General features: G+C 41.4%; 5 protein-coding genes across 9 annotated transcripts in view; 2 read left to right on the top strand and 3 right to left on the bottom strand.

The window, feature by feature from the left end:
• The window catches only part of rhbdf1a (rhomboid 5 homolog 1a (Drosophila)), a 55430-nt gene extending 42873 nt beyond the window's left edge, over positions 1–12557 (top strand). For both annotated transcript variants that reach the window (XM_054758456.1, XM_054758454.1), the window contains 3 exons: positions 723–6407; positions 7199–8903; positions 11624–12557. In XM_054758456.1, the coding sequence (XP_054614431.1) occupies positions 723–1142 (420 nt within the window). In that variant the 3' untranslated portion in view covers positions 1143–6407; positions 7199–8903; positions 11624–12557. The remainder of the gene's footprint in view (positions 1–722; positions 6408–7198; positions 8904–11623) is intronic.
• On the bottom strand, positions 2578–8861 carry aanat2 (arylalkylamine N-acetyltransferase 2). The gene is made up of 3 exons (XM_054758463.1): positions 7179–8861; positions 6103–6257; positions 2578–4562 (listed from the first exon to the last, which is right to left on the bottom strand). Exons 1-3 carry the CDS (start codon positions 7342–7344, stop codon positions 4257–4259), a joined length of 627 nt encoding a protein of 208 aa, XP_054614438.1. The 5' UTR covers positions 7345–8861; the 3' UTR covers positions 2578–4256.
• mgrn1b (mahogunin, ring finger 1b) lies at positions 9013–17727 on the bottom strand. 2 transcript variants are annotated; one of them, XM_054758462.1, is made up of 17 exons: positions 17377–17726; positions 16965–17083; positions 16794–16882; positions 16585–16731; positions 16172–16289; positions 16028–16094; positions 15903–15946; positions 15767–15814; positions 13837–13905; positions 13618–13777; positions 13435–13544; positions 13162–13367; positions 12440–12551; positions 12309–12354; positions 12139–12243; positions 10961–11006; positions 9013–10871 (listed from the first exon to the last, which is right to left on the bottom strand). In XM_054758462.1, exons 1-16 carry the CDS (start codon positions 17462–17464, stop codon positions 10966–10968), a joined length of 1569 nt encoding a protein of 522 aa, XP_054614437.1. In that variant the 5' UTR covers positions 17465–17726; the 3' UTR covers positions 9013–10871; positions 10961–10965. The 2 variants fall into 2 exon arrangements, with proteins under 2 accessions (XP_054614437.1, XP_054614436.1); XM_054758461.1 differs by lacking the exon at positions 10961–11006 and having other exon boundaries at positions 17377–17727.
• Positions 17728–18820: 1093 nt separating this feature from the next.
• Positions 18821–22438, top strand: cdip1 (cell death-inducing p53 target 1). Of its 3 annotated transcripts, none has more exons than XM_054759366.1 (5): positions 18821–18965; positions 20106–20268; positions 20340–20498; positions 20735–21014; positions 21088–22438. In XM_054759366.1, the coding sequence occupies exons 2-5, from the start codon at positions 20193–20195 to the stop codon at positions 21197–21199; spliced, it is 627 nt and encodes a 208-aa protein (XP_054615341.1). In that variant the 5' UTR covers positions 18821–18965; positions 20106–20192; the 3' UTR covers positions 21200–22438. The 3 variants fall into 3 exon arrangements, with proteins under 3 accessions (XP_054615341.1, XP_054615342.1, XP_054615343.1); XM_054759367.1 differs by having other exon boundaries at positions 18825–18943; XM_054759368.1 differs by having other exon boundaries at positions 18899–18961.
• polr3k (polymerase (RNA) III (DNA directed) polypeptide K) lies at positions 22437–23220 on the bottom strand. The gene is made up of 3 exons (XM_054759369.1): positions 22967–23220; positions 22808–22895; positions 22437–22689 (listed from the first exon to the last, which is right to left on the bottom strand). Exons 1-3 carry the CDS (start codon positions 23075–23077, stop codon positions 22562–22564), a joined length of 327 nt encoding a protein of 108 aa, XP_054615344.1. The 5' UTR covers positions 23078–23220; the 3' UTR covers positions 22437–22561.
• Between the last annotated feature and the right edge of the window lie 44 nt (positions 23221–23264).

Genomic DNA, 23264 nt, shown 5'->3' with positions numbered 1-23264 from the left:
GCACTCCTACATGAGCACTGGTGAAAAGATCCAATTAAAATGAAGGAGGCACTATGACGTCATTAAAACAAGCCAAAACAGACTGGAAATCTGAACATTTTATGAAAATGTAATAGTGTTATAATGTTTATAATGTTGTAATAGTGTAATAATGTTTAAATGTAGGATTTTACATTTTTTATACGTGCTTCTTTTAAACCATCGAGGCCCCGTTGCCTTCTAAAGCCAACATTTACTAAAATATGATTGCATTTGACAATGAAGAAGGCAAGTTTCCACTATTTGTCCAAAAAATTATTACAAATTCAAGTTTTTTCATGTGTGGACTAAATGCTTGTTCTTACACTTTTCATTTGCTAAAAATCCTACTTAAAACACACAATTCCAACATTTTTAATGATTTCTTTGTAGGGTTTTCATCAATTTGGATGTTACACTTCCACTATGCTCATTTTAAAAAATTCAAAAAACACACACACTCTTATTTTGTTGTACTTGCAACGTAATTGTAGAAAGTAGCACTAAAATATTAGAATTTTGTTACTCAGAATTCATATTTAAAATCTGTGGTTACTTTTCGATTATATTGATTAGATTAATTTGAACTTATTTTATTTAAAATACATCACATTTGGAACGTATGGAAAAACGAGCGTCCTTGGCGGAGGTGCAGTATTGTTCACATGACCACATGACCGATACGACCCCCCCGTGTGTTGTAGGTGGGACCGGCGGGCTCCCAGTTCGGGATCTTGGCCTGCCTGTTCGTGGAGCTGTTCCAGAGCTGGCAGATCCTGGCTCAGCCTTGGCGGGCCTTCACCAAGCTGCTGTGCGTGGTGCTCTTCCTCTTCGCCTTCGGCCTGCTGCCGTGGATCGACAACTTCGCCCACATCAGCGGCTTCGTGTCGGGCTTCTTCCTGTCCTTCGCCTTCCTGCCGTACATCAGCTTCGGCCGCATGGACCTGTACCGCAAGCGCTGCCAGATCATGGTCTTCCTGCTGGTGTTTGTGGGCCTCTTCTCGGGCCTGGTCGTGCTCTTCTACGTCTACCCCATCAAGTGCGAGTGGTGCGAGTTGCTCACCTGCATCCCCTTCACGGACAAGTTCTGCGAGAAGTACGACCTGAACGCGCACCTCCACTGAGGCCGGTGGAACATTGGGGTCAGGACAGGACATGAAGCTTTGCCATTTTCTACTCGTAAGTACACGACACCCCCCCCCCGTCAGGCCCTTGTTTCTTCAGCCACGGCTGTGATCTATCCAAAGCTCCCGATCACCTTCAAGGTGTTTGGAGCTGTGAGGGCGGCGCTGGTACACACAAAAACATAAGAACTTTTCACTCATTTTCACTCGTTTTCACTCGTTTTCTTGTCGTTCTTTTAATCGGAGGGGGATCAGAGCCACATGTGGGAAAATGTACCGGGCCGGGGGGGGGTAGCACATTATTTAAGTCCAAGTTTTCAAGTTCTAGGCCGTTTTTTCCCCCCCCATAGAATTCAAATTGAAAATCCCAATTTCACACAGCATTTTGCACAGCTTTGTTGGATTCCTATTTTTTCTGGGATTTTCCTCTCTTGGTTTCTACTGGAAACAAAATTCAGACTTTTTAAAGTGCATTTTCTCACTTGTTTCCCAAAATTGAGAGCATTCGATCACTTATACTAATTGGACGGCAGCAATTTCTTTTTCATGAATTCATTTAAAACCTCAAGTCCCGCTTGTGTCGTCACTTTGGGGCCATGTTTGTCTACTAGACCGCTAATAACCCTCAAAGTGGATATTTATGTACTCATATTTTGTATTTATAACACGTAAGAATAACTTTTGAAGTGTTTTTTCACATTTTTGGGCATTATACTTCTACTGCTAAGCCACAGTTCCTCTCGACAACCAAGACTCACGACACTTCTTTTCATAGTTTTGAACATTCTAGTTCTACTACAGCGCTTTAAAAAACAAGGTCCAAATGAAAACACTCAGTTCTGACTGTAAATTAGATCCTCCTGGTGGAATTCTAACTTTTTCCCGTTATTGTTCACCTTATCCTTTGACTAGAGCTTTAAAACAACAACAAAAAAGTCCTAATTCAAATTTAAACGACACAAATGTAGCTTTTTTTAAATAGTTTTTCTTATGTTTGGACATAGTACGTCTACAACCGCGCTTTTGAGCTGTTGATTCTTACCCAAAACACAGAATTCTTTCATTTTAATCATCCAAAATCATACGTTTTTCATCCATTTTCACTTCAAATTCGGATTTGTCAGAATTCCTACTTCATTGACACTCTTTAAATAGATTTTCACTTAAGAATTTCCACTTTTTTCATCAGCTTTGGAGTTTGTACTTTTGTTAGACCGCTAAGAAACCTCCCTTTACTCATAAAGCCGTTTTTTTTTTTTGCACTGCGACACTGCAAGCACTATAAAACACATCATTGGTTTTATATGTGAACTTTTACTCTTCTCATTGATTTGAATGGTGTACTGTGGGGGGGGGGGGGGGGGTTTCCCCACATTTTCCCCACAAAATGTCCGCACCGTGGAGCTCAGAACTTGACTGGCGTTTTTTAATTTGAAGTGGGTGTATTTCCCACACTTGGCTCTTCTCCTCTTCCATAGAAGTCATCCAGGCAACCTCAAGCAGAAAAGCAGGGAGAAAAACCAAGAAGAAACAATTTCAGTCCAATATCAAAACCTTTGGTGCCTTGTTGAAAGCTAAAAATGTACCAACTACTGCCATGTTTCCTTTTTACTTTGTTACGTTATGCTGAGCACTCAAATGTTGTTGCCTTTTTTTCCTTTTCTTCCTTTGACTTTTGCTTGTTTGTGTTTATTGCTTCTCAAGAAGTGATGGCCGTCTTGAACTCGGTAGCGTTTTAGCTGCCCGTCTGCTCGACACGTGTAACTGAAAACAACAAAATAAGAAACAAAAAAATACTTCATATGGTCTGTTTGGGTTTTTTTTATTTTATTTTTTTTTTTATTGCAACTTTTAAGGCTGCGTCCACGCGTGGCTGACTTGTCATGTGACCGTAGGCTGCCCGGTAAAGAACATATGCATAAAGCAGGGGTGTCCAAAGTGTGGCCCAGGGGCCATTTCCTTTTTTTTTTTTTTTTTTTTTTTTTTTTAATTGGCAGCACATTTTATCAACAAGAAAACAAACAAAAAAAAAAAAAACAAAAGCAGCAAAAATGGCAAAATCAGCAGTAATTTTACAGGAATAAAATCAAAATTTTAAGAGTAAAAAAGTTGTAATCTAACTAGAAAAAGTTGTAATTTTATGAAAATGACCATCCCAATATTGTGAGGGAAAAATAGCACTTTTAATTTTAAACTAATAAAATACAGTTTAAATATTAAAGAAAAAAAATATTTTAAAAAAGTTGTAATGTGAGAATCAAACAAAATAAAGTTGTCATTTTTGGAAAAATATGTTGGGGGGGTGGAGTTATATTATTATGAGAATTAGGTCAAAATATTATGAGAAGAAAATGTGCAAGAAGAAAGTTTAAATAGTTGGAAAATGTAAAAAAGAAAACGGCAAAAATTGAAAAAGCAGCAGTAATTTTACAGGAATAAAGTCAAAACATTAGGAGTCCCAATTTTACAAGGATGAAATCGTAGGAATGAGGAAAAGTTATGCCGTTTTTAGTAGGATACAGTTGAAATATTAAAGGAAAATGGTATTTATTTTTTAAGTCTTGATAATATAACAAAAAAAACCCAAAACAAAATAAATGCCATTTTTGGAAAATGAGATTTGGGGAAAAGTTATCATATTCTGGGAATAAAGTCAGAATATTACCACAAAAAAAAGAAGCAAAGAGCGAAGTTCATGCTTCACTTGAGCATAAGACGAAGCTGCTGTGAAATATGTAAATATGTAACGTCTTAGCACATCAACATGCGTTGCTTTACAAACTATCAAAGTGGCAACGTTGCGTCCTCATTTTTCATTAAGTGGCCCTCGGAGGAAAAGGTTTGGACACCCCTGGCATAAAGTAAGGACTTCACCGGGCCGCTAACTCAAATATCCCAAAGCAAAATGCCACCTGCTGGGTTGAGTATGCGGCTTATTGTAATTTTCTCTTTATTTACCATCTTAGATTTCTTTGAGGCAAACATGACAGGACGCATGTGGACGCAGCCTGGCTTTGTGTTGGTCTTAGAGTCCATGTAAGCCAAGTCCACTGCCCCCCCCATCTGTGTGCTGTGTGAGTCCACTTTGGATGAATTGTTTTTTTGGGGGGGGGGCTAGCAGCCGCTATTCCGCCTGGCGTACGCCTGCCCCCCAAGCAGGTACTCCATCTCTTGGAAGCGCATGTTGGAAACGCTGATGGCAGACGGGCCTTTCTCCTTGAAGCCGGCCTTGAGGTAGAAGGGCACCAGGAAGTCCTCGCAGATGAGCAGAGCCCGGCGGGGGCGGGGCATGCAGCGCAGGTACTGCAGGTAGCGCCACAGCAGGATGGAGCCTTTGCCCTGCTGGCGACAGTGGCGGTGCACCGACAGCACGTGGATGTGCACCGTGGACGTATCCGGCACGTGCAGGGTCATGGCCTCCTTTGGGCAAAGCAAATCATTTTTATCAGCATGATTATTCCCAACTGCTGTCATGACAACTTGAAAGTGACTCTTTGTTCTCATTCGTCAGGTGGTTGGACTGTCAGGTGTTCAAGCCATGGCACCTGGACTCCTCAGGTACCTCATCCGAGCTGGCTTCATCAGTTCAGGCTCCAAGACCAGATAGGACAGCTCTATTCTTGGTCCAGGCGTGCCTCCACCTTAAAGGAGAACTACTTTGGCTCCTACACCGTCTCCTTAGACGAGACTAGAGCTGTCCTATCTAGTCTTGGAGCATAAACTGATGAAGGCTGTTCAGATGAAAAACACTAAATTATGACTCTTCCATTATATTTTAATGGAGTATTGACTTGTTTCCTAAGTGTAGACGTTACACTTCAACTACAGCACGAGGAAAATGTTACATTTCAATGTCTTTACTCGTGAAGGCTTTTAAGTGCTTTAAAATGTAGTTTTTAATGTTTGGACTTTGTACTGGACAGTACTGCTACAAGTATTACGCTACAGAAACTTTGTAGAAAATTAGCATTATTTACACAATACATCAAATCCTTACATGCTAATCCTTGCAATTTGAACATTTTCATCAATTTGGGCCTTGATTATTCGGAAGAAACCTTGAATTTGGGATGTCTTTGTCGCAATTCTTCAATCATATTTCAAATGTTTGCAAGTCACACTTGTACGACTACGCTTTAAAAACTTTGTAAGCCTTCAGTTTGATGTCTTTACACCTAATTCCTAAATGTTACTTTTTCAAAAATACATTTTCTATTTTTGGACGTGATGCATTCACTGCAATACTGTTTTTCCTCCTCGATTTCCACGTAAACCCTTCAATTTCATATTCCGCATTTTAAAGTCCTTTTTTCACCTGACAATTTTGGAGCACAGGATGCGGACGTCGTAATCCTTGTTTTGGTCCATTCGAATCTTGATTCTTATTATTTTGTATTTGTTTATGATATATAAATACACATTTACAAAAAGACATATTTTATTATGATTATGATTGATTGCCCATCCATCCATCTTCTATGCTGCTTATCCTCATGAGGGTCGCGGGTATGCTGGAGCCTATCCCAGCGGACTTCGGGCGAGAGGCGGGGTACACCCTGGACTGGTCGCCAGCCAATCACAGAGCACATACAGACAAAGAAGCATTATGTTTTATTATTAATATGTATATTATTTTTAGACAATTCAAATGCCTGTACTCCTAAAATGCTAAATATCTTGGTTTTTCCCACACAATCTACGCCTAAAATGCAGAATTGTCAACTTTTTAAAGACAAAACTTAGCAAATACCGTAAAATTCTCCCTTTTTTATGCTTTACTTTGTTAAACTTGTACAACACCACCAAGAAATGACTTGTTTTTTGTAATCATTCAGTCCTGACAGTACAACATCGTCTCTGGTCTTATCATATGTTGTACTAATAAGCGCTAAGTTGCTATGTTTTGATTGGTCCATCACAGCCTGCATGCATGTTTGACCTTCAAGCAGCACATTGTGACCTGTGAAAGCCTGTCTTTGTCCCAGCCCGTTCCAATGATGAAGGCGACGAGCTGTCCCTCCTCAAACCAGCCCAGGGACAGCTCAGGACACTGACTCAGGAAGTACAGGACCTCTTCCAGGGTCAAAGGGCACTCACCGGACACAGAGATGAAGGCTGGAGGAGGTGAGGGAAGGACATAAGCAGAGGTCACGTTGGGATTAAAGAGGAACAACAGGTCCTGTCCATGGAAGCCATTGGAACGTATTTGGTAACTCCCAAAGCAGAAGAGTCATGTGATTTGTCTCAGCCAATCAGCAAAGAAAGGTAAAAATTCTCATTAAAAACATAAACAATGCAATATAATGTATATAAGTACTGTAAAAAAAATGTATTGCATTACTTTTATTTTCTTACTATGTATTACTTTTGGTTATCTCCTTAATAATAATAATAATAATAATAATAATATATTTTCAACTTATTTGAATTGTGTCTCTGGCTACAAGTCTACATTTAAAAAAATAGTGGCCACTAAATAAAAATGAAAATAAACGAGTTAAATGCATCTTTGCCTTTGTCCACTGAAAACCACATACCTCCACATTTTGTGATTTTTGTATCTAAATTTTTGTATTAAAAAAAAACAAAACACAATTATTTATTTTTAATAATTAATGATCAATTATTTATTATTTTCATGTATACTTGTTTGTTTTTTTCCCTAAAGATTTTTTTTTTTTTAATAATTTTGGAATGATTTGATTAAAAACTCTCACCATGTTGACAACAGTGCTTCGTTGCAAACTGAGGCACGAACATATCGTGTTAATATTCTATCGATCTCATGAATTTGCTTTTAACTAACACAAAATAAATATTACAAATGTGACATTTTTGAAAGACTTTTCACTTGTTAATTCAAGTACTTTTATTAGTTAAAATGTTTTTCATGTATTTATTTTTAAGAAAATAACCACTATGTCCTCTGTAGTCAATTTCTATTGATATTTTCGTAGTTACTCAGGTGTACAATGAATACATCCATATAATGTTTGCATATATTTGAATAAATGTGCATACATAACCAAGGCATACCTTCTCTCTCAATTTCAAAGACACTGATGGCGTCCTGAGGCGTCAGGTTCCTGAACTCGCTGGCGGGCAGCGTGTGTCTCCTCTGTCTCAGCGGGCTGACCACTTGGACGGGCGTCTTCAGGAAGAAAGGTTTGAGGAAAGGCGAGCTGCTCAGCTGCTGTGTCATGGTTGCCTGAGTGACGGTCGACGGTGTGAACAAGTCTTTATCCTCCAGCCTTCTGAGGAGATCAGTCTCCGTTTGTCCTCCTCATCCTGTCTGCGCGTCCAGTCAAAAGTGGTCCTCCTCCCAAGAAGATGACGTACCGTAAGTCCACATCGTCTCGTCCAAATCCCGCTTGCACGTGTTCGACCTTCATTACGAAGCACAGGACGTAACTGTTCACGCTCTGCTTCAATGTTAACCGGTTAGCTTCCTGATGGTAAAGCTATCTGATGTATCCTGTGGGTGAAATATTGCTAATTTTCTCCCCTGGGGGGTTGGTGACAATAGGGTTGCTGTTGCTCAGGCCCCGCATACCAACAGGTCGTTCGCCTGCTTCATGGTGGCAAAAACCTTCCTGTGGAATGAGACAATCTTTGGAGGAGAGACGTCAGGACATTGTTGTAAGCAGACGATAGGTGATGGCGCAAATCTCCTCCTGTGTTTGAAGATGGACTTCCTTGTTTGTGTTTCAAAGCAGCAGTGGTCCACATCAGAATTGTTGTCCTGAAATGAATATGCCTGCTGACTCTGGGCCCAAAGACACCGCTGCATGGTCTCTCCAATGTATAGGTCATTGCACTCCTCACAGCACTGCACTGCAGAAATAACATTTCTGAGTTTGCTTCTCGGGATTTTGTCTTTGGGGTGAAGCAGCTTGTGTCTGAGGTATGTTATGTTTGTTTGGAGGAAATCCTTCTGAGTTTGTCTGGCAAACCAGCCTAGAACTGCACACTGCTGTTGACGTGTTAAGGTTGGAATAAACGCTCTGGCATGAATTCATTTCATGCATTTTCATTTCATGCCCGTTTCATAAATTAATATATCAGATTCAGTGTTTAGAAATGGAATATTTTCTTAATTAAGAGCTTAGTAAAGCTGTTTAGGACTTTCTAAATACGCTTTTTAACATTGTTAGAGCCCTGTGGGCATGAAATAACACGCCTATTCATTGTTTATACCACATTGCACAACTCTGCAGGACTCGAGACAAGCGAGCTAACCAGTTAGCCTCGCATGTATTTCTTCTAAACTTAAGAAGCCAAAAACGTACCACTTCCACGCTGGAAAGGAAACTTCTTTCATGCCATGGCTGACTTTATGACTTCATGCAGCGTTACGATCATGTAATGTTAGGTCGTGTCTCGTGTCATTACTGCCGCCTAGTGACCAGAATACTAGTCTACCACGAAACAGCGATCATTTATTAGTTAATTTCTGAAGAACCGCGATATTGTGAGGGACGACTGTATTGTTAATCTCTTCTTATTATTGTAAAACAATGAAAACAGCAACTATATCTTACAGTATTTGAAACATTTCTACAAAGGTTCCTCTTTTTTTTTTTTTCCCTTGTCTTCTAGCTGAAGTGTGTGGCGTGTACAGTGTGCACGTGCACAGGTGTGTGCTGTGCTGCGAGGTGCACGTGAAGGGCACGAGGGCTGATGGACCCGCATGCTGGGAGCTTTGTCTGGGTGGTTTTGTCCCCTGAAAGAGGTTTAACGCTGGCTGACTAATGAAATGAGGTAAACCTGTTTACGCTTGTCTTTTATTGTTCACATGCTGCTATACACACAAGAGGCTTGGTTCAAGACAGCATGGCGACTTTACAGGGACACAGATTGAGCTAGTGTGGACTTTTTTTTTTTTTCTTTCTTCCTGGATACCAGGTCCATATGTGGTCAGAACAAGGACAGGAAAGGCACGGAGTCGAGTTGAAATGGCACAGAGAAGGAGCCAAAAAAAAGAAAGCAAATGCACATGTTGTCGGATGTGGTCTTATACCTGTAGATTAAATGCGTAATTATGTCATTAATACGCAACACTTACGTTTCATATTGCCTAAGAGGCTCTGTGTGTCAAATATCCAGTTTGTGGCATTTTTCAGGAAAGATGTCGTCAATGCAACAAGCAGGCAAACTAATCAACTGAAGGCACAAAGATGTACAGAATGCTCCGTTTTTCTTTTGCAACCACTTCACATAAGCACACAGCTGAAGCATATTTACTCGTAGCACGCTCTCAAGCAATGAATTCAAGTTGTAGCGCTTATGAATTTATACAGAATATACGCCTTTAACTGCATCTCGTCCCTTATGTCTATATCAGCATTTTCTTTTCTCTAAATAACATTTACACGCATATCATACGAGGATACAACTGGAAAAGTAACGCAGGATTCCCAGTACGAGTATGAGAATAGATTTAGTACGTGTTAAACATTATGAGAAGGTATTTAGGCCACACTGAGAAGTTAAAAAAAAGTCAACAAAGTCAAACATTTACAAAGAAAAATGGTAATATTGTGAGGATAAAAGGTGTAATTATCTGGTGAAGAAATTGGATATTGCCCAACATTGTGATAAGGTTGCAATTTCATAATTAAAAAGGGAATATTGTGAAATTGGTTGTAATTCCATGACAAACATTTTGAGACTAAAGTCATCATTTAAGATGAAGTCATCATTTTACAACCAAAAGCTTGTTAAAGTTGTTATATTGTGGCAAAGTCTTCATTTTAATCTACAAAATACTTATTAGTGTATTTTACCAAAACAAAATCTGAATACAAAAAGTGTTGCTATATTGCAAGAATAAAGTTTTACAGGAAAAAAAAGTGAATATTGTGACAATGGATTAATAATTTTACATTCAAAAAGTTAGACTAATGCAAGAATAAAGCAAAACAAACTAAATATAAAAAAAAGTTTACTGCGAGGCAAAATGTTTCAATTTTTATGACAAATGTCACTGAAATGCGAGGATAAAGCAGTTATTTCGTGACACAAAAAGTCGGTATATTGCAGGAATAATGTCAAACGTGGGTTCAAAACAGAATAAAATGCTAATTTTATGAGAAGAAAGTCACATAAAAAAACAAGCACGGTCATGAGTGAAAAGTATTATTTCTGATATATATCTGACAACTTTACTTGCTCATTTTTGACTTCCTTTACTCCAAAAATATATTTGTAGTCATCTTTTCAGCGTGGCCTTAATACATCTTTTGTGTAAAATAATGCAATCTCCCCATAAAGCCTGGAATGGATTCTAAACGATTTGGTCAGAGTGCAAAACTCGCCTCCAAAAAAAGCCAGGAAACTAGAATATGCTTTGAAAGATCTGCAGATGTGTTAGAAATGGTGAATAGCGTACTAAAACCAGACATGAGGTTAAATGTGTCTGAATGTAGTGTTAATGACGTTTAAACACAGTAAGTGTGCTTTAAACAGCACAGCCGTGACGAGTAGTCTGAAGCATCCACGTTTAGTAAAAGTAGTGGTTTCCTACATGTTAGCCCTGATGGAGTAAAGGGAATCCTCAGTGGGGACGGGAAGGCAGGAGAAAGCATGGATGTGGATGAAGAGGAGGGGGGCCGGGTCAGGGGAGAAGGTGCTCGTCCTCCCTGTGGAAGCTGCTAGTGGGGCACAGGAGAGGCTGGCTGGAGCAGTTTGTGCTCTGACTCTTCAGGCTCTCCGTCGATTCGGACGACCCTGGAGGAGACAGGGAGGTTAAAACGGGAGCGCCGCGGGCTCAGACGTGGAGAAAAGCGAACGAGAGCGGGACAGAAAAGCCTACATACCGCAGTTACTCCTCCATACCAACAGAGCAGGAGTCGGGACCTAGGGCTGGTGAGGAGGAGGTGGGAAGAAGAGTGGAGGACAGCCAGGAGCGCAAGGAGAGGGAATGTTAGGAAACAAGAGGAGCTCACCGCTTACAGGACGTGCAAAGCATCCACCAGCACAGCCATACACTTTCAGACGGACAAAACAGTGTCAGAGTGGAGATGACAATTTGAGAGTTGAGGCTTCATGATGGTTCTTTGCTAACAAGTATATCGCACAACACAGCAGCAACAGAACCAATGTTGTAATAGCGCTAAGGAGCAAACTGCTCATCCAGCATGAACACCACGATGAGTTCATTGTAAACAACAGTACGCCAAGTGGAACACTCATGAGTTTCACACCAACAACCGGTATTTTAAAGTGCATGCAGAGGTATACTGTATAAAGCTGTTGGATGCTGACCACAATACTTCAAATGCAGCTACAGTCACAGCTGTTAATACCAATGTTGTTTAACGCAGTGCTAACTTGGGACCTATTCGGCAGTTTGACATTTGTGCCCCCCCCCCCCCCCCCCCCCCCCCATATTTGCAGGTTTCTTTTCTCTGCTTGATATTGTAAATAATTTTGTTTTTTAATGGTAACTTAAAGAGAAAGTGGTTTGATGATATCTGCAGGAGAAAGGAGTGCTACAGCTATGAATCCAGCAGAGGCCGCAGTCCGCAGGAAGATGCTTTAAACAGTGTGGACCGGGAACGGCCTCGGATGGTTTGCCAGAACCTCTTCGAGGCCGACCGAAAGTCGTGCTCCGTGGCCTCACCGAACTCCTCCCACACCCAAGAGCTGCCTGGCCTGCCAGTACCTGTCAGCTGCTTCAGGAGCCCACAAGCCACCCATGCTCGATAGGACTCCTTCTTCAGTTTGACAGCAGCCCTGACCTCAGGTTTATTAACTGAGAGGCATATTATAGTGTTTGAAAAATAGGCATTTTTAGCGGTTCTTATGGGTGCTTCCATTATTTGACTGTCATATTAAATATTATTTAAACATTTCAATTGAAGCATTATAAGAGTTACATGTGAAAAGTACATGATTATCTTTGTAAAGGCAGCATTCTCTAATAAAGCGCTTGTATTGATTGATGAAGTGTCCAGTCAGAAAATGGGATATTATTATTTGCTGTATCTCTCACCTGGCAGCGACAGCTCGCCCGGGGGGTCGCTCTCTGTCTTAGTCGAGCCGCTGTGCTCGCTGCCACAGTCCTGGAGGATGTCGGCGCCGGCGTGCATCCTGTCGTCTGGAGCACCCGAGAGAGAAGCGTCACTCAAACGCACACACTCACACACTTGCTTACACACTCACCATCATCTGGGGACAGCGAGTCGGCAACGTCCTCGGTCGCTGTGGCCTGCAAGAAGAATAAGACTTGTTATCGCTCATGTCTGCAGTGCTGGCAGTTTAAAGTCAAGATGGAGGAGTGAGTAGCAACTTACGTCCGTGGGGGCGGGACTGCTGGACAGAAGCGTGTGCGGCTGAGCGTCTGACATCTCTGACAACTTCTCCTCATCCTCCTCCTGGATGGGAGAAGACGGCGACCTCAGGGTGCTGGGAGAAGGCATGAGAGTATTATTATCCAAAACGTACACAACATACAGTCATGGAAAAAAATGATTAGACCACCCTTGTTTCTTGAGTTTATTGATCCATTGTAATGCCTGGTACAACTAAAGGTACATTTGTTTGGATAAATATTATGATAACAAATATAGCTCATAAGAGTTTAATTTAAGAGCTGATATTTAGCACTTGCATGGTTTTCTTAATAACCAAAATCACTTAAGTTCTTGCATGAATAGCTAAAGCATTGTACTGGCAAATCATTTGAACTTATGAGCTATTTTTGTTGTCATTTGTCCAAACAAAACGTACCTTAAGTTGTATCAGGCATTAAAATGAACAAGAAACTGAAGAAACAAGGGTGGTCTGATCATTTTTTCCATGACTGTATAGAGTCCATACATGCATTAACTTGACAAGGATGATGTGCGTGGTTTTGAGAGAGAGAGAGAGAGAGAGAGAGAGATTCATTTGTGCTGGCTACGTCATTAGCTACAGGGGAGTTGCAAATCATAAGAAAAAGTCCCCAGTATGATGCAGTGCAACATGCAAAGTACAGCCACAAGAATAAACTCATCTTTAAAATGCAAACATGTACCTGTCAGGCGACTTGCTGACTTTGCCTTTCTGCAGCCCGCCGTCGCTCAGATGCTCGGGGGAGCTCAGCTGTCTGCCGTCGCCCCCCGAGAAGTTGATGTCGTCGTAGAGGGGCGCCGAGGGAATAGCGGGGGACACAGACCGCATGCCGTTCAGGGCCTCCAACAGCGACACGGGCTCAAAACCGGGTGGGACCGAGTCGGAGCTCTGTGATGAGAACATAAATAAGTACCTGGCTAAACTAAATACAAGTACAGATGTTCTGGAAGCTTACAGAATGCTCGTCATGGTCCATCGTCTGAGCCAGAACTGGACTGAAGGAGACAGGAGAGAGCGCTCCGGGCTTTTTCCTCACAGCTCGGATCTGCAGCAAGGCCCTGAAGGCTGCGTCAGAGGAACAAGGATCCTGTTTAGACACGCAACATCTGCTCCTCAAATGAACCATCACGCCACTCACGCAGCCTGCAGATGGGACAGTTGTTGGCTTGGTACCGCAAGGTGTCGGCGCACGAGTTGCACAGGCACAAATGTCTGCAGGGCAGGATGAGAGTGTCCCGCAGGTCCGACAAACACACAACGCACTCGTTGCTGTTGTCGCTGTTCTCGTCATCTGACGGCTGCAGGGAGAGGATGCAGTTAGTTTCAAACATTTTCATTCTCGCTTGTGTGTGTGTACCTTAGTTTCTTGGTTGTTCTTGTTCTCGATGCCGTAGATCTCCTGCAGGAGGTAGCTTACACGGTCCACCTGAAGAATAAGATGAACTTTGACAGAAATTCATGCAGCAGAAACATGGGGGAAAAAAATACACATTTTTGCACTGGATTGTTGTTGTGGTTTTTAGGTTAACATGAGTCAAATTGGTTGTAATTATTTTTATAAAATGAATTATTAAAAATGTTATACCCCATCAAAAATACCTTTTGTTTTTTTTACCATTTCAGTGTTTCCATACATTGTCATTCCCATGCCGCCACAAAGAGATTTGGCATCAAATCACTATATAGTTTAACATGAGTTCAAACTGTCAAGAGTTTCTACATAATATTGCAATGAAATGAATTATATATTTTTTAATATATTAATTCAGTGTTTCCCATACATTCATTTACTTGTGGCACAATTGGACCGCCACAAATACTTTTGGCATCAAACCACTACATATAGTTTAACATGAGTTAAAAGTTAAGAGGTAAAAGTTAAGTTAAGAGTTATTACATAATATTTTCAAAAAATGATTACAAATGTTATTCCCCAACAAAAATACCTTTTTTTTTTTTTTTACTAATTCACTATTTCCCATACATTACTTTATTTTGTGGTGGGCCACAAAATATTTGACATCAAATAAGTACGAACATGAGTTAAACATAAGAGAAGCATGAGTACAATTGGTTAAGACTTACTACATAATATTGTCATAAAATTGATAAAAAAAATTGTATCCCCTATTAAAAATATATATTTTTCCTGATACATTATGGCGACCCGAGACAAAAAAATTTGGACCGCCACAAATAGATTTAGCACTGTTTGCCTTTGCCTGTAAACGCGTTGCAACGCTTCTGGTCTACCAGGGAATAAGAACTGACTGAGCAGGAGGGATCAGTGTTGCCAACTTAGGGACTTTGATATTTAGCAAGTAATCAGACCAGGGCTGCAACTAGCCATTCTTTTCTTAGTCATTTGATCTGAAGTTTCTTGTTTCGGTTAATTGAGTAATCGCTTAGGCCCTAGATGGACCAAATCAACATGAACCAGAGACAAACAGTTGGTGGTTTAGTCTGCAACATATCAGAAAAGAGACAAAAATGTCCATCGCCGTTTTCCAAAATCGAAGCTTCTATTTTGCCTAAAACACAAATATAATAGGTCTGCTTTCATGGATGACTATGGGAATTAAAATATATTCACATTTGAGAGGCTAAAATCAGCAGATATTTACATGTTTAAATAAAAAAAAAAACAGTACTCGAATACCAAAATAGTTGCCAATTAATTGGATAATTAATTAATCATTGATGTCTATATGTGCCCTGTGACTGGCTGGCGACCAGTCCAGGGTGTATCCCGCCTCTCGCCCCAAGTCAGCTGGGATAGGCTCCAGCATACCACCGCAACCCTAATGAGGATAAGCAGTATAGAAAACGGATGGATGAATGATTATTCATTGATTAATCGATTAATTGTTGCGGCTCTAAATCAGACCCCTCTCGATGCTCTTTTTCAAACAAGCGACTTGCGACAAATCTAGTGAACGTATCACACTTCTCGGTGAGCAGCGAGTGCTACTGTGGTCCCCTCCCACATCGAAAACGCACTCACAGGGGCCTCAGTTTTGTTTGTGGCATTTCAAAATAGAAACAGAAGAAACTTCATTAGTAGTTCTAAACATATTTGTTTTGCTTTTGAGTTGTACTCACTTTTTGCAAATGCGCCATGGCCAGTTATGAAAATTTGAACACTACGTCACACCCGCAAATCTTTGTAACCACAAAAACAGTAGGAAACACTGTACTTAATGTAACAATGCAAATAATCCCACATTCAACCTCAACCTAATAATAACTCATCCAAAAGGCATACAAAAAACATGAATTCCACTTACAATTTGCTTTTGCTTCAGTGGCTTGACGGAGAAACTCCCATCGACGTGCTGCAGGAGTAGAAAGACGAAACAAACCTACATTAGCTCATTTAAAAACTTTCTACATAGTAAACGGATCACTTGCGTGCATACGTACTCGTTCAAAGGCTGCTAAAAGAACGTGAGCATGTCCGAGGCAATCTTGAACAAAACAACACGTGATTATTACTACTACTGTTGACCAAGTGCATTTGTGTGTTATTGTTTCTGTTCACAACCTACCATCCCCTTCGTCCACCACCGCTTGGATCACCATGGGAAACACTCCTCGGTCCAGGTCAAAGTTCAGCTTTTAGGAACAACAACGTAAAATATTTGAATTGTTATCCTGTTACGTCTAAGGGACGGCCGGCTGCTGATACTCACGTCTTCCTCTTTCCACTCGCTGAAGTCTATTTTGAAAGACGGCATCGAGAACTGCTGGCTGACGCCCCTCTTGTAGTGGACCGTCTCTGAGGCCATTGTTGGATCCTTCGGGCTGTACCTTCACGTAGAAAATGGAGGGAACGAGGGTCGCTTTGTCACACATTTTCAAACAAAATAACATCACAACCAACTTCACATTTTTCTTTGCTCGAGTCCAATCATCCGCTGCAGTATCCATGGCAACTGGTGGTTGCTAAGGACCCACCAAATCTATTCTACTCTTAGTGCTCTGAAGCTTTCCACTGGGGAATCACATCACAGTTGCAACTGTTTGATGCTGCTGTGTCCTCAGTCTGCACTTCTACCTAATGATCAGTGAGCATCTTGTGACGTTTAATTAAAAAAAATCTTACACAGCCATCCCATTGGAGAACTCCTCAAAGGCCTGGCAGTAGAGGGTGATGGCCACCCGAGCGTCAGCATCAAAGGTGAACTCCACCCCGTACTGGACTTTGGGTTTGCCGCCCTCCTCCACGGGAGCGTCAGAGTCATCTTTATACCTGCAGACCACAAGGTTTGATGGTCATCATAGTCAAATAGTCCTTAAAATGTCCTTACTTACCTGACCAAACGCAATGAGTCCTTCCGAATATTGACCAGACTTCTGAGGGTTTTCACCGGCTCGTGCGGTGCAGGTGTGACATAAGGGAACTAGTGGGAGACGAGTAATCATTGTATTTGACCTCAAATGCTCACTGTTAAAAAAAAAACAAAAAACGAAACGTCAGTTTACCTGCACAGGCCTGTTTCCCAGAAAATTCAAATCCATGTTCTCCCCGAAAAGGTATCCCTCAGGATGCGGCGTGTCAAACTTCTCTCCTCCCATGAAAAAATGACTGGCAAAATAATTCCCTGCGAGAACAATGGAGGCAAATATTATTGTAGCAACTGCAGTATCCACACAACACTTGTACAGTGATTACCCAAATCTTCATGAATACACCACAAACTATACCATAATGTTAACTCTACCTGACACTCATGTTAGTGTCCAGTCTCATATCGCGAGATGTTGACATCTTTAAATCCCCAGAGTTAAGATGTTGACATTCCGCCTGTACACTACGTTCACTCTAATTACCCAAACTGATAGATCTCAAAGTGCGTCTCTGCTTCCTATATGACATAAAATACCGACGACTTACCGGATTTTGGCGGAAAACGATATGCCGAATTAGCTTGGATGTCGATATCCTCAACCCCAGCGATTCTGCGACTCAGGATGGAGCCCATCTTCTTCCTCCGCCGCCTAGCAATACCTTAGCTAGCAGCCAAGACGACCGATGACGCGTCACCGGCAACTAAAAACCGCACCCGAGGAAAGCACACGTTAAAATGTCGGCACAGTCGACAATAAACCATAGAATTCAATCCGACATGGCCATTTTTGTTGTTGGGCAACCGAATGCTAACAAGCAATTGAGCGAGCTGTTGTTGTGCCTGGGAGATGCTAACGCTAGCAAAGGAACGCGGTCTGATTGGGTGCTTTTGGGCACTTCCTGATATTTGGGGGCGTTCGCTTTGTGGAAGCGCGCAGCGGCGCAGTCCTCTGAGAGAGCGGTACGTAGGGAGTCAGCGGGAGGTCGGGCGGGGGCGTGGACGCGTGAGTGTTGGTTTTATTAAACCATTAAAAAATAAACATACTGTAAAACATATTAACAGTGTACTGTATACTGTTTATGAATGTACATTACCATGATTACATTAACAATGTGTGGTTTACTGTCGACAAGGACAACAAATATTTCAACCACCATAGTAACTGACGCTACAGTGGTACAGTCAAATTGTGAGGAACACCTTTTGGTTATGAACATGCTGCTTCCTAGCGGCCAGAGTTGGAAACTGCAACAACACAAGTTCCCGTTTTACATGTACACTATACAGTACTTTGAAACTAAACGTCGATTTAGATCCATACCTTTGATTTTTATGTCTATTTTTGGAATTACGTATCGTGATCACATGGCCTAAGCTTCATTGTCGGTACTCTGTGGACCCATCGCTGCATTGGTATTGATGTTTTATATTTGTTTTTTATGATTTCTACTAGCATGTATTTAAATATTAAAATGCATATTTGGCCTATATTATATTAGCATTTTTACGACATCATGGTGTGTAAATCCGTTTAACGGACAGCGAATGTCGTCAGAGGAGCGGCTAACCAAGGACTCTGAATAGATAGGGTTGCAATTTTCGTATTATGCCATAGTATGCCCTGAGCAGGTTTGGCCGCCATGATGGTGAGCAGAATCCCGCACACTGCATTATGAACATGTACTCTTACGCCATTAATTGTGCCAATAGGAGTCCCAAATTGTTTCATGTTTCAAGTTTTCCAAAGACAAAGACAGGTATGTGTGATAAAAAAAGGTTGTAGATTCATAACACTGGTTGTTGTCAATAAACAGGACAGTAGAAAAGACTCACAAAGTGTATAACTTATAACTTTATAGCTACTTTGTTTCTCTGGGTGATTAGATTAATAAATGACAAGTCATGTATATATATATATTCACTGTACATACAGCATATATTCATTTTATTCAGTAAATAACATTAATTAATTTTATCAAAGTGTCATGGCGGACTTTTGCGTTATGGCGTACTACACTCTGTTACATGCTATGAGTGAACGGAATCCTATTCCATATAGAGTCCTTGCTGCTAACTTCACCTACGGACGCAACTACGGACGCAGACATCAGGGTACTACCTGCCAAAATAATAAGTATAATTTTATAGTTTATTAATCAGTCACACTAAATCACTTTGTTAGCTGTGGTTTGTCATTCTAGCGGTATAATTTATTCTCCACCCCAGTTGTTGTTTGTGTTTAGAATGGAGAAGCTGGGTTGCTAACGCTCACGGCTAACGTTAGCAAACAAGCTATATGATACCGTATATACTGTTGTGTTGAAGAAATAACAACCGTGTGGTTCTTAAGTTGTTATTCTGTCACTTAGTTACAAGCGCACAATAATATAAGAGTCTCTGGTTGTGAGACTATAGGGTCAGCTAGCTAGCTAGCATCACTAGCCGCTGTTGCTACGGCGATACAAATATGCAATAATTATTATCATTGTTAAATGCGCATTCTTTTACTTATTTCTTCAACGGCGCTTTGTTTCCGATGGTCTACGTTACGTAAAGCAGTTACTGGGGGCTGGTTGTGCTCGTAAAGCCTTGAGCTGGATAATCTGAGAGGAAGGATTTAAATTAAACATCAGCTTGCTTTGCTAGCTAGTAGGAAGCGTCGTAAAATGGGCCAAAAACCCTATGAGGTTTTGAATGTAATTTCCCACCTGTTTGTCAATTTGTGACACAGAGTGATTGAACATCCAAGATGGGATATGTTGTTACACTACTTGAGAGAAGTAATGTAGAACGCCATTTGTCAATGTGAGAGGTGCCGAAAGACATTAGCAGAGGTGCATCAGCTTGAGAAAAATGAAGAAAAGCTAATTTTCCAAACCTGCTACGCTAACTTCAGCTCTGTTGAAAGGTGCAACAAATAGATTTTTGGTTCCTAACATTGAGAGAGCAGAGAAACACCACAAAGTATGATTTTCAGGGAGTAAGAGAGGCCGGAGCTGTAGTATTTTCTTTGAGGGGCGTGTCACTCAGCAAATCTGTTTTCGGCCAAACAGAAAGTAAGAGACTCAACACATCTACGCCACTGACACTTGTTGAGCCCTCTCCTGAAATTTGAGCTGTCGGACAGGAGAGACAGTCTCTTGCTTGTGTGTTATTTATGACTTCTTACATTTCACTGTCTAAAGAACAGCCTTTTTACTGCACCATTGTCTTTTTTTCAGCAGGTTAGTTGTTAGTGGCTTAATACTTAAAGAGACGGTGTGCTTTACTTTAGGTTGTCTCAGCGTGAAGGTCTCAAGTGTGTTCTCGGTGGAGCTTTACGCCCAACACTTCTCGCTCTCGTCCAGCCCGTCAGGCCAGTATGTCCAGTGATCCTCCTCCTCCGTACCCTGGAGGTCCCAGCGCCCCCCTCATTGAGGAGAAGAATGGACAACCAGGTACTGTTACAATTCATCTCACTAACCGATACACGTAATAGAAACTTTGTAAATCATGTTTTTGTTTTTAGCACCTGTAAGAACAGCGCCCCTGCAAGGACAGCCTCTACCTCCAGACTATGGCCCGCCCCCTTATGAAGGCCCACACCCGGGGTTCCTCCCACCACACGTTCCTGGAGAGGGTCCCATGCCCATGCCTATGCCGATGCCAATGCCCCCGCCACCCCAAGGTGAATCAGAATGTCTAAAATGCATACTCTATTTCCCCCTCACGTGGTTTTATTTACGCCACGGCAGAGAGCACCAGACGCATTAAGGGAGGTAAAAATATTACAGAAGTGTTTATATATTTGTTCAAATGAATTCATTTGGGGGAAAAAAATCATAAAAATGTGGGTGTATTGATTAATTGCAGTGCTGACTTCAGTCATGCATGTATTTTTGCTTTCATGTGTTTTCATTAAAGGTGCTGCCTACCCTCCGCCGCCTCCCGGCCACTATCCCCACCCGATGCCGGGACCGGGACAGATGGGCCCGGGCCCCTTCGTCCACATGGGGGGCCACACAGCCACCGTCATGGCTCCGCCGGGCGCCGCCACCACCGTGACCGTGCTACAGGGCGAAATGTTCCAGACGTCGCCGGTGCAGACGGTGTGTCCGCACTGCCAGCAGGCCATCGTCACGCGCATCTCGCACGACGTGGGCCTCATGAACACGCTCTTCTGCCTCTTCTGCTTCTTCGTGGGGTGAGAAAATCAGGAAAAAGAACACACGGGGATAAAAATCTACATGACTGGTGATAACTTTTTATTTTTTCAGGTGCGATCTGGGCTGCTGCTTAATTCCCTGTCTGATCGACGACCTCAAGGATGTGACACACACCTGCCCTTACTGTAAGGGCTACATCTACACATACAAGCGTATATGTTAACCCCTGACATGCAGGGACACACACACTGGCTCACAGCTCCCCCTGCTGGTAGTGACAGGCTTTTCACCCTTACTTTTGCACCGTGTCACCACCGTCTTTCTCTTCGCACATGCAGTTAATATATTGTATATATCTCCCACCTCATACATTCATGCAAAAGTCTGGCTGCTTTTTATTTTCTCGGGAAGTGAAGGCTTGTTTTGTGACAATGTTACATGTGTAAGTGAAGAAAACAGTAGGGAAACTGAAACTGGTCACTTTATTTGAACTTATTTGTAAATCTCACCATGAAGCAAGCTGGGGTTTATTGTTTTGTTTTAAAATTTTGCTTCTGTCATATTTATGTAGAATATTTGATTCTTAGTTTTAACAAGATTATATTGAAAACTGTGAACATGTGTGTCTTTCGTCCTGACTTGTCCATCTATATATTTACTCGTTCTAGACTCATTTTAGACTGTTTTTGTTTGAGTTTAATGTTCCAGGCCTCATTCGGTATGCACAAAGTGATTTACAGGTGGGATGTTCTCTCGTTTATGCTCCTTTGTTTGTGATGTACTTTTAATAAAGCCAGCATTTGCACTTTTAAGGCCAAACTCACCCTCAAATACGTCATACAGCCTGTCGCTTCATCAGTCATTATAGTGAAGGCTTTTTTGTTGTTGTTAAAAGGGGAAGTCACAAAGTTCCTGTGTACCAGTGGAGACGGGTTTGGCATCTAATCTGATCTCAATGTAGATTGTATCCTAACTGTAGGCTGAATGTTTTGTCACCGCCGCAGTAATTAAGAATGTTGGGGAACACATTATGTTGATTATCAGTCACTATTCCCCCCCCCACACACACCTTTTTTTAACATACTACCTTGATCACAAGCATGACAAATACTAAGTCTACAATTAATATAATTACTAAAATAGGCTGTTACATATAGTAGTTATTCCCAATAAAACAATTATTCATAAACAGCATGCCCCATTGTTTCGCTCAATAAAATGCAGAGCCAAAATAACAGCATAGCTCCGTGACTTACGTGTGTTTGAGTTGCTAAGCTGTACAAAAAAAACTTAGTAAGAGCATTGAGGTTTCTACGACATAAGTACTGTATGCCATTGTGATGGGGGGCAAATGCCAATCTGCATTGCTCTCTAAATGTCTGTGATATGTGTAACTATAAGTCTAATTTTGTTTTGACAGTTGTATACAGGTACTATTTTATCAATAAAAGTCTGAACATCAGTTTTTGCTGACGCTTTATTGTCATTTTGGAGGCACTGTGTGTTTAAATATTAGAGGACTATCAAGTACAGGTACAATGAACAGAAAGCAAAATATGTCCACAAAGGAAATACAGTCGACACGTTAATCTCTCCATCTGTGTCCACATTGGGCATTGCAGCATTTGTAGAAAGTGGTCATCGGTTCGTCTGCAGATCGTGTCTGAATCTGCATGAAGTACGCCCGTGGATGTTCACACTTTGGACAGGTTTCTGTAAAGAAAAGATTCAAAAGTTTTTACCATATTTACGATGTTAACATTTGGCTCAGTATGTCAGATCTACTGTATTCGACAGCATGACTCCACAAATTGTTTTCATGGCGACTTACCCGCAGTCGAATCCACGTTTTCCCAAGCAGCAGCTCCACCCAGGACATCATCCACTTCCTTCAACTTGGGGTACTTTCTGTTATTTACCTGCAGACCATAAAAAGTGTCAGAATTAATTTAGTCTTAATAAACTGTAGTATACTGTGTGTGTGACGTACCTTTCTGGTGACGTTATGTATATAGGGACATGTGTTACAAGCAAACCTCAGGCACTTCTGCCCTTCTTCAACGATCAAAACATTCCCGCAGGTTGGACAAAAAAGAAGCATGTTGTTGAAGACTCACATTTACATCTAAATTGAATTTGAAGAAACTTCAAAATCTGTGTAATATCACGCCCAAAACAAACAAGCTAAGGTTGACTACAGAAACAAAACAACCGTTGCAATACCGGAAGATAGGCATGCAGTGGTGTTACTCCATTAATAACTCGATGGGAAACGGGTAGTCGGAACA

This window comes from Dunckerocampus dactyliophorus, chromosome 18 (genome assembly GCF_027744805.1).
Source record: "Dunckerocampus dactyliophorus isolate RoL2022-P2 chromosome 18, RoL_Ddac_1.1, whole genome shotgun sequence".
NCBI classification, from domain to species: domain Eukaryota; kingdom Metazoa; phylum Chordata; class Actinopteri; order Syngnathiformes; family Syngnathidae; genus Dunckerocampus; species Dunckerocampus dactyliophorus.
The sequence above is the reverse complement of the archived record's forward strand: the minus strand, read 5'-3'. Positions and strand labels throughout refer to the sequence as shown.

Coding starts and splice junctions, on each gene's coding strand:
- aanat2 (XM_054758463.1), bottom strand. CDS start 7,344: ATGACACAGCAGCTGAGCAGCTCGCCTTTCCTCAAACCTTTCTTCCTG. Junction 6,258..7,178: donor CTTTGAAATTGAGAGAGAAG/GTATGCCTTGGT, acceptor CACCTCCTCCAG/CCTTCATCTCTGTGTCCGGT. Junction 4,563..6,102: donor ACAAAGACAGGCTTTCACAG/GTCACAATGTGC, acceptor CTTTGCCCAAAG/GAGGCCATGACCCTGCACGT.
- mgrn1b (XM_054758461.1), bottom strand. CDS start 17,464: ATGGGCTCCATCCTGAGTCGCAGAATCGCTGGGGTTGAGGATATCGAC. Junction 16,095..16,171: donor GCGAGTGGAAAGAGGAAGAC/GTGAGTATCAGC, acceptor TGTTCCTAAAAG/CTGAACTTTGACCTGGACCG. Junction 12,244..12,308: donor CTCGCTGTCCCCAGATGATG/GTGAGTGTGTAA, acceptor CGGGTGCTCCAG/ACGACAGGATGCACGCCGGC.
- cdip1 (XM_054759366.1), top strand. CDS start 20,193: ATGTCCAGTGATCCTCCTCCTCCGTACCCTGGAGGTCCCAGCGCCCCC. Junction 20,499..20,734: donor AATGCCCCCGCCACCCCAAG/GTGAATCAGAAT, acceptor TTTTCATTAAAG/GTGCTGCCTACCCTCCGCCG. Junction 21,015..21,087: donor CTCTTCTGCTTCTTCGTGGG/GTGAGAAAATCA, acceptor TTATTTTTTCAG/GTGCGATCTGGGCTGCTGCT.
- polr3k (XM_054759369.1), bottom strand. CDS start 23,077: ATGCTTCTTTTTTGTCCAACCTGCGGGAATGTTTTGATCGTTGAAGAA. Junction 22,896..22,966: donor TACATAACGTCACCAGAAAG/GTACGTCACACA, acceptor TATGGTCTGCAG/GTAAATAACAGAAAGTACCC. Junction 22,690..22,807: donor AAACGTGGATTCGACTGCGG/GTAAGTCGCCAT, acceptor TTTTCTTTACAG/AAACCTGTCCAAAGTGTGAA.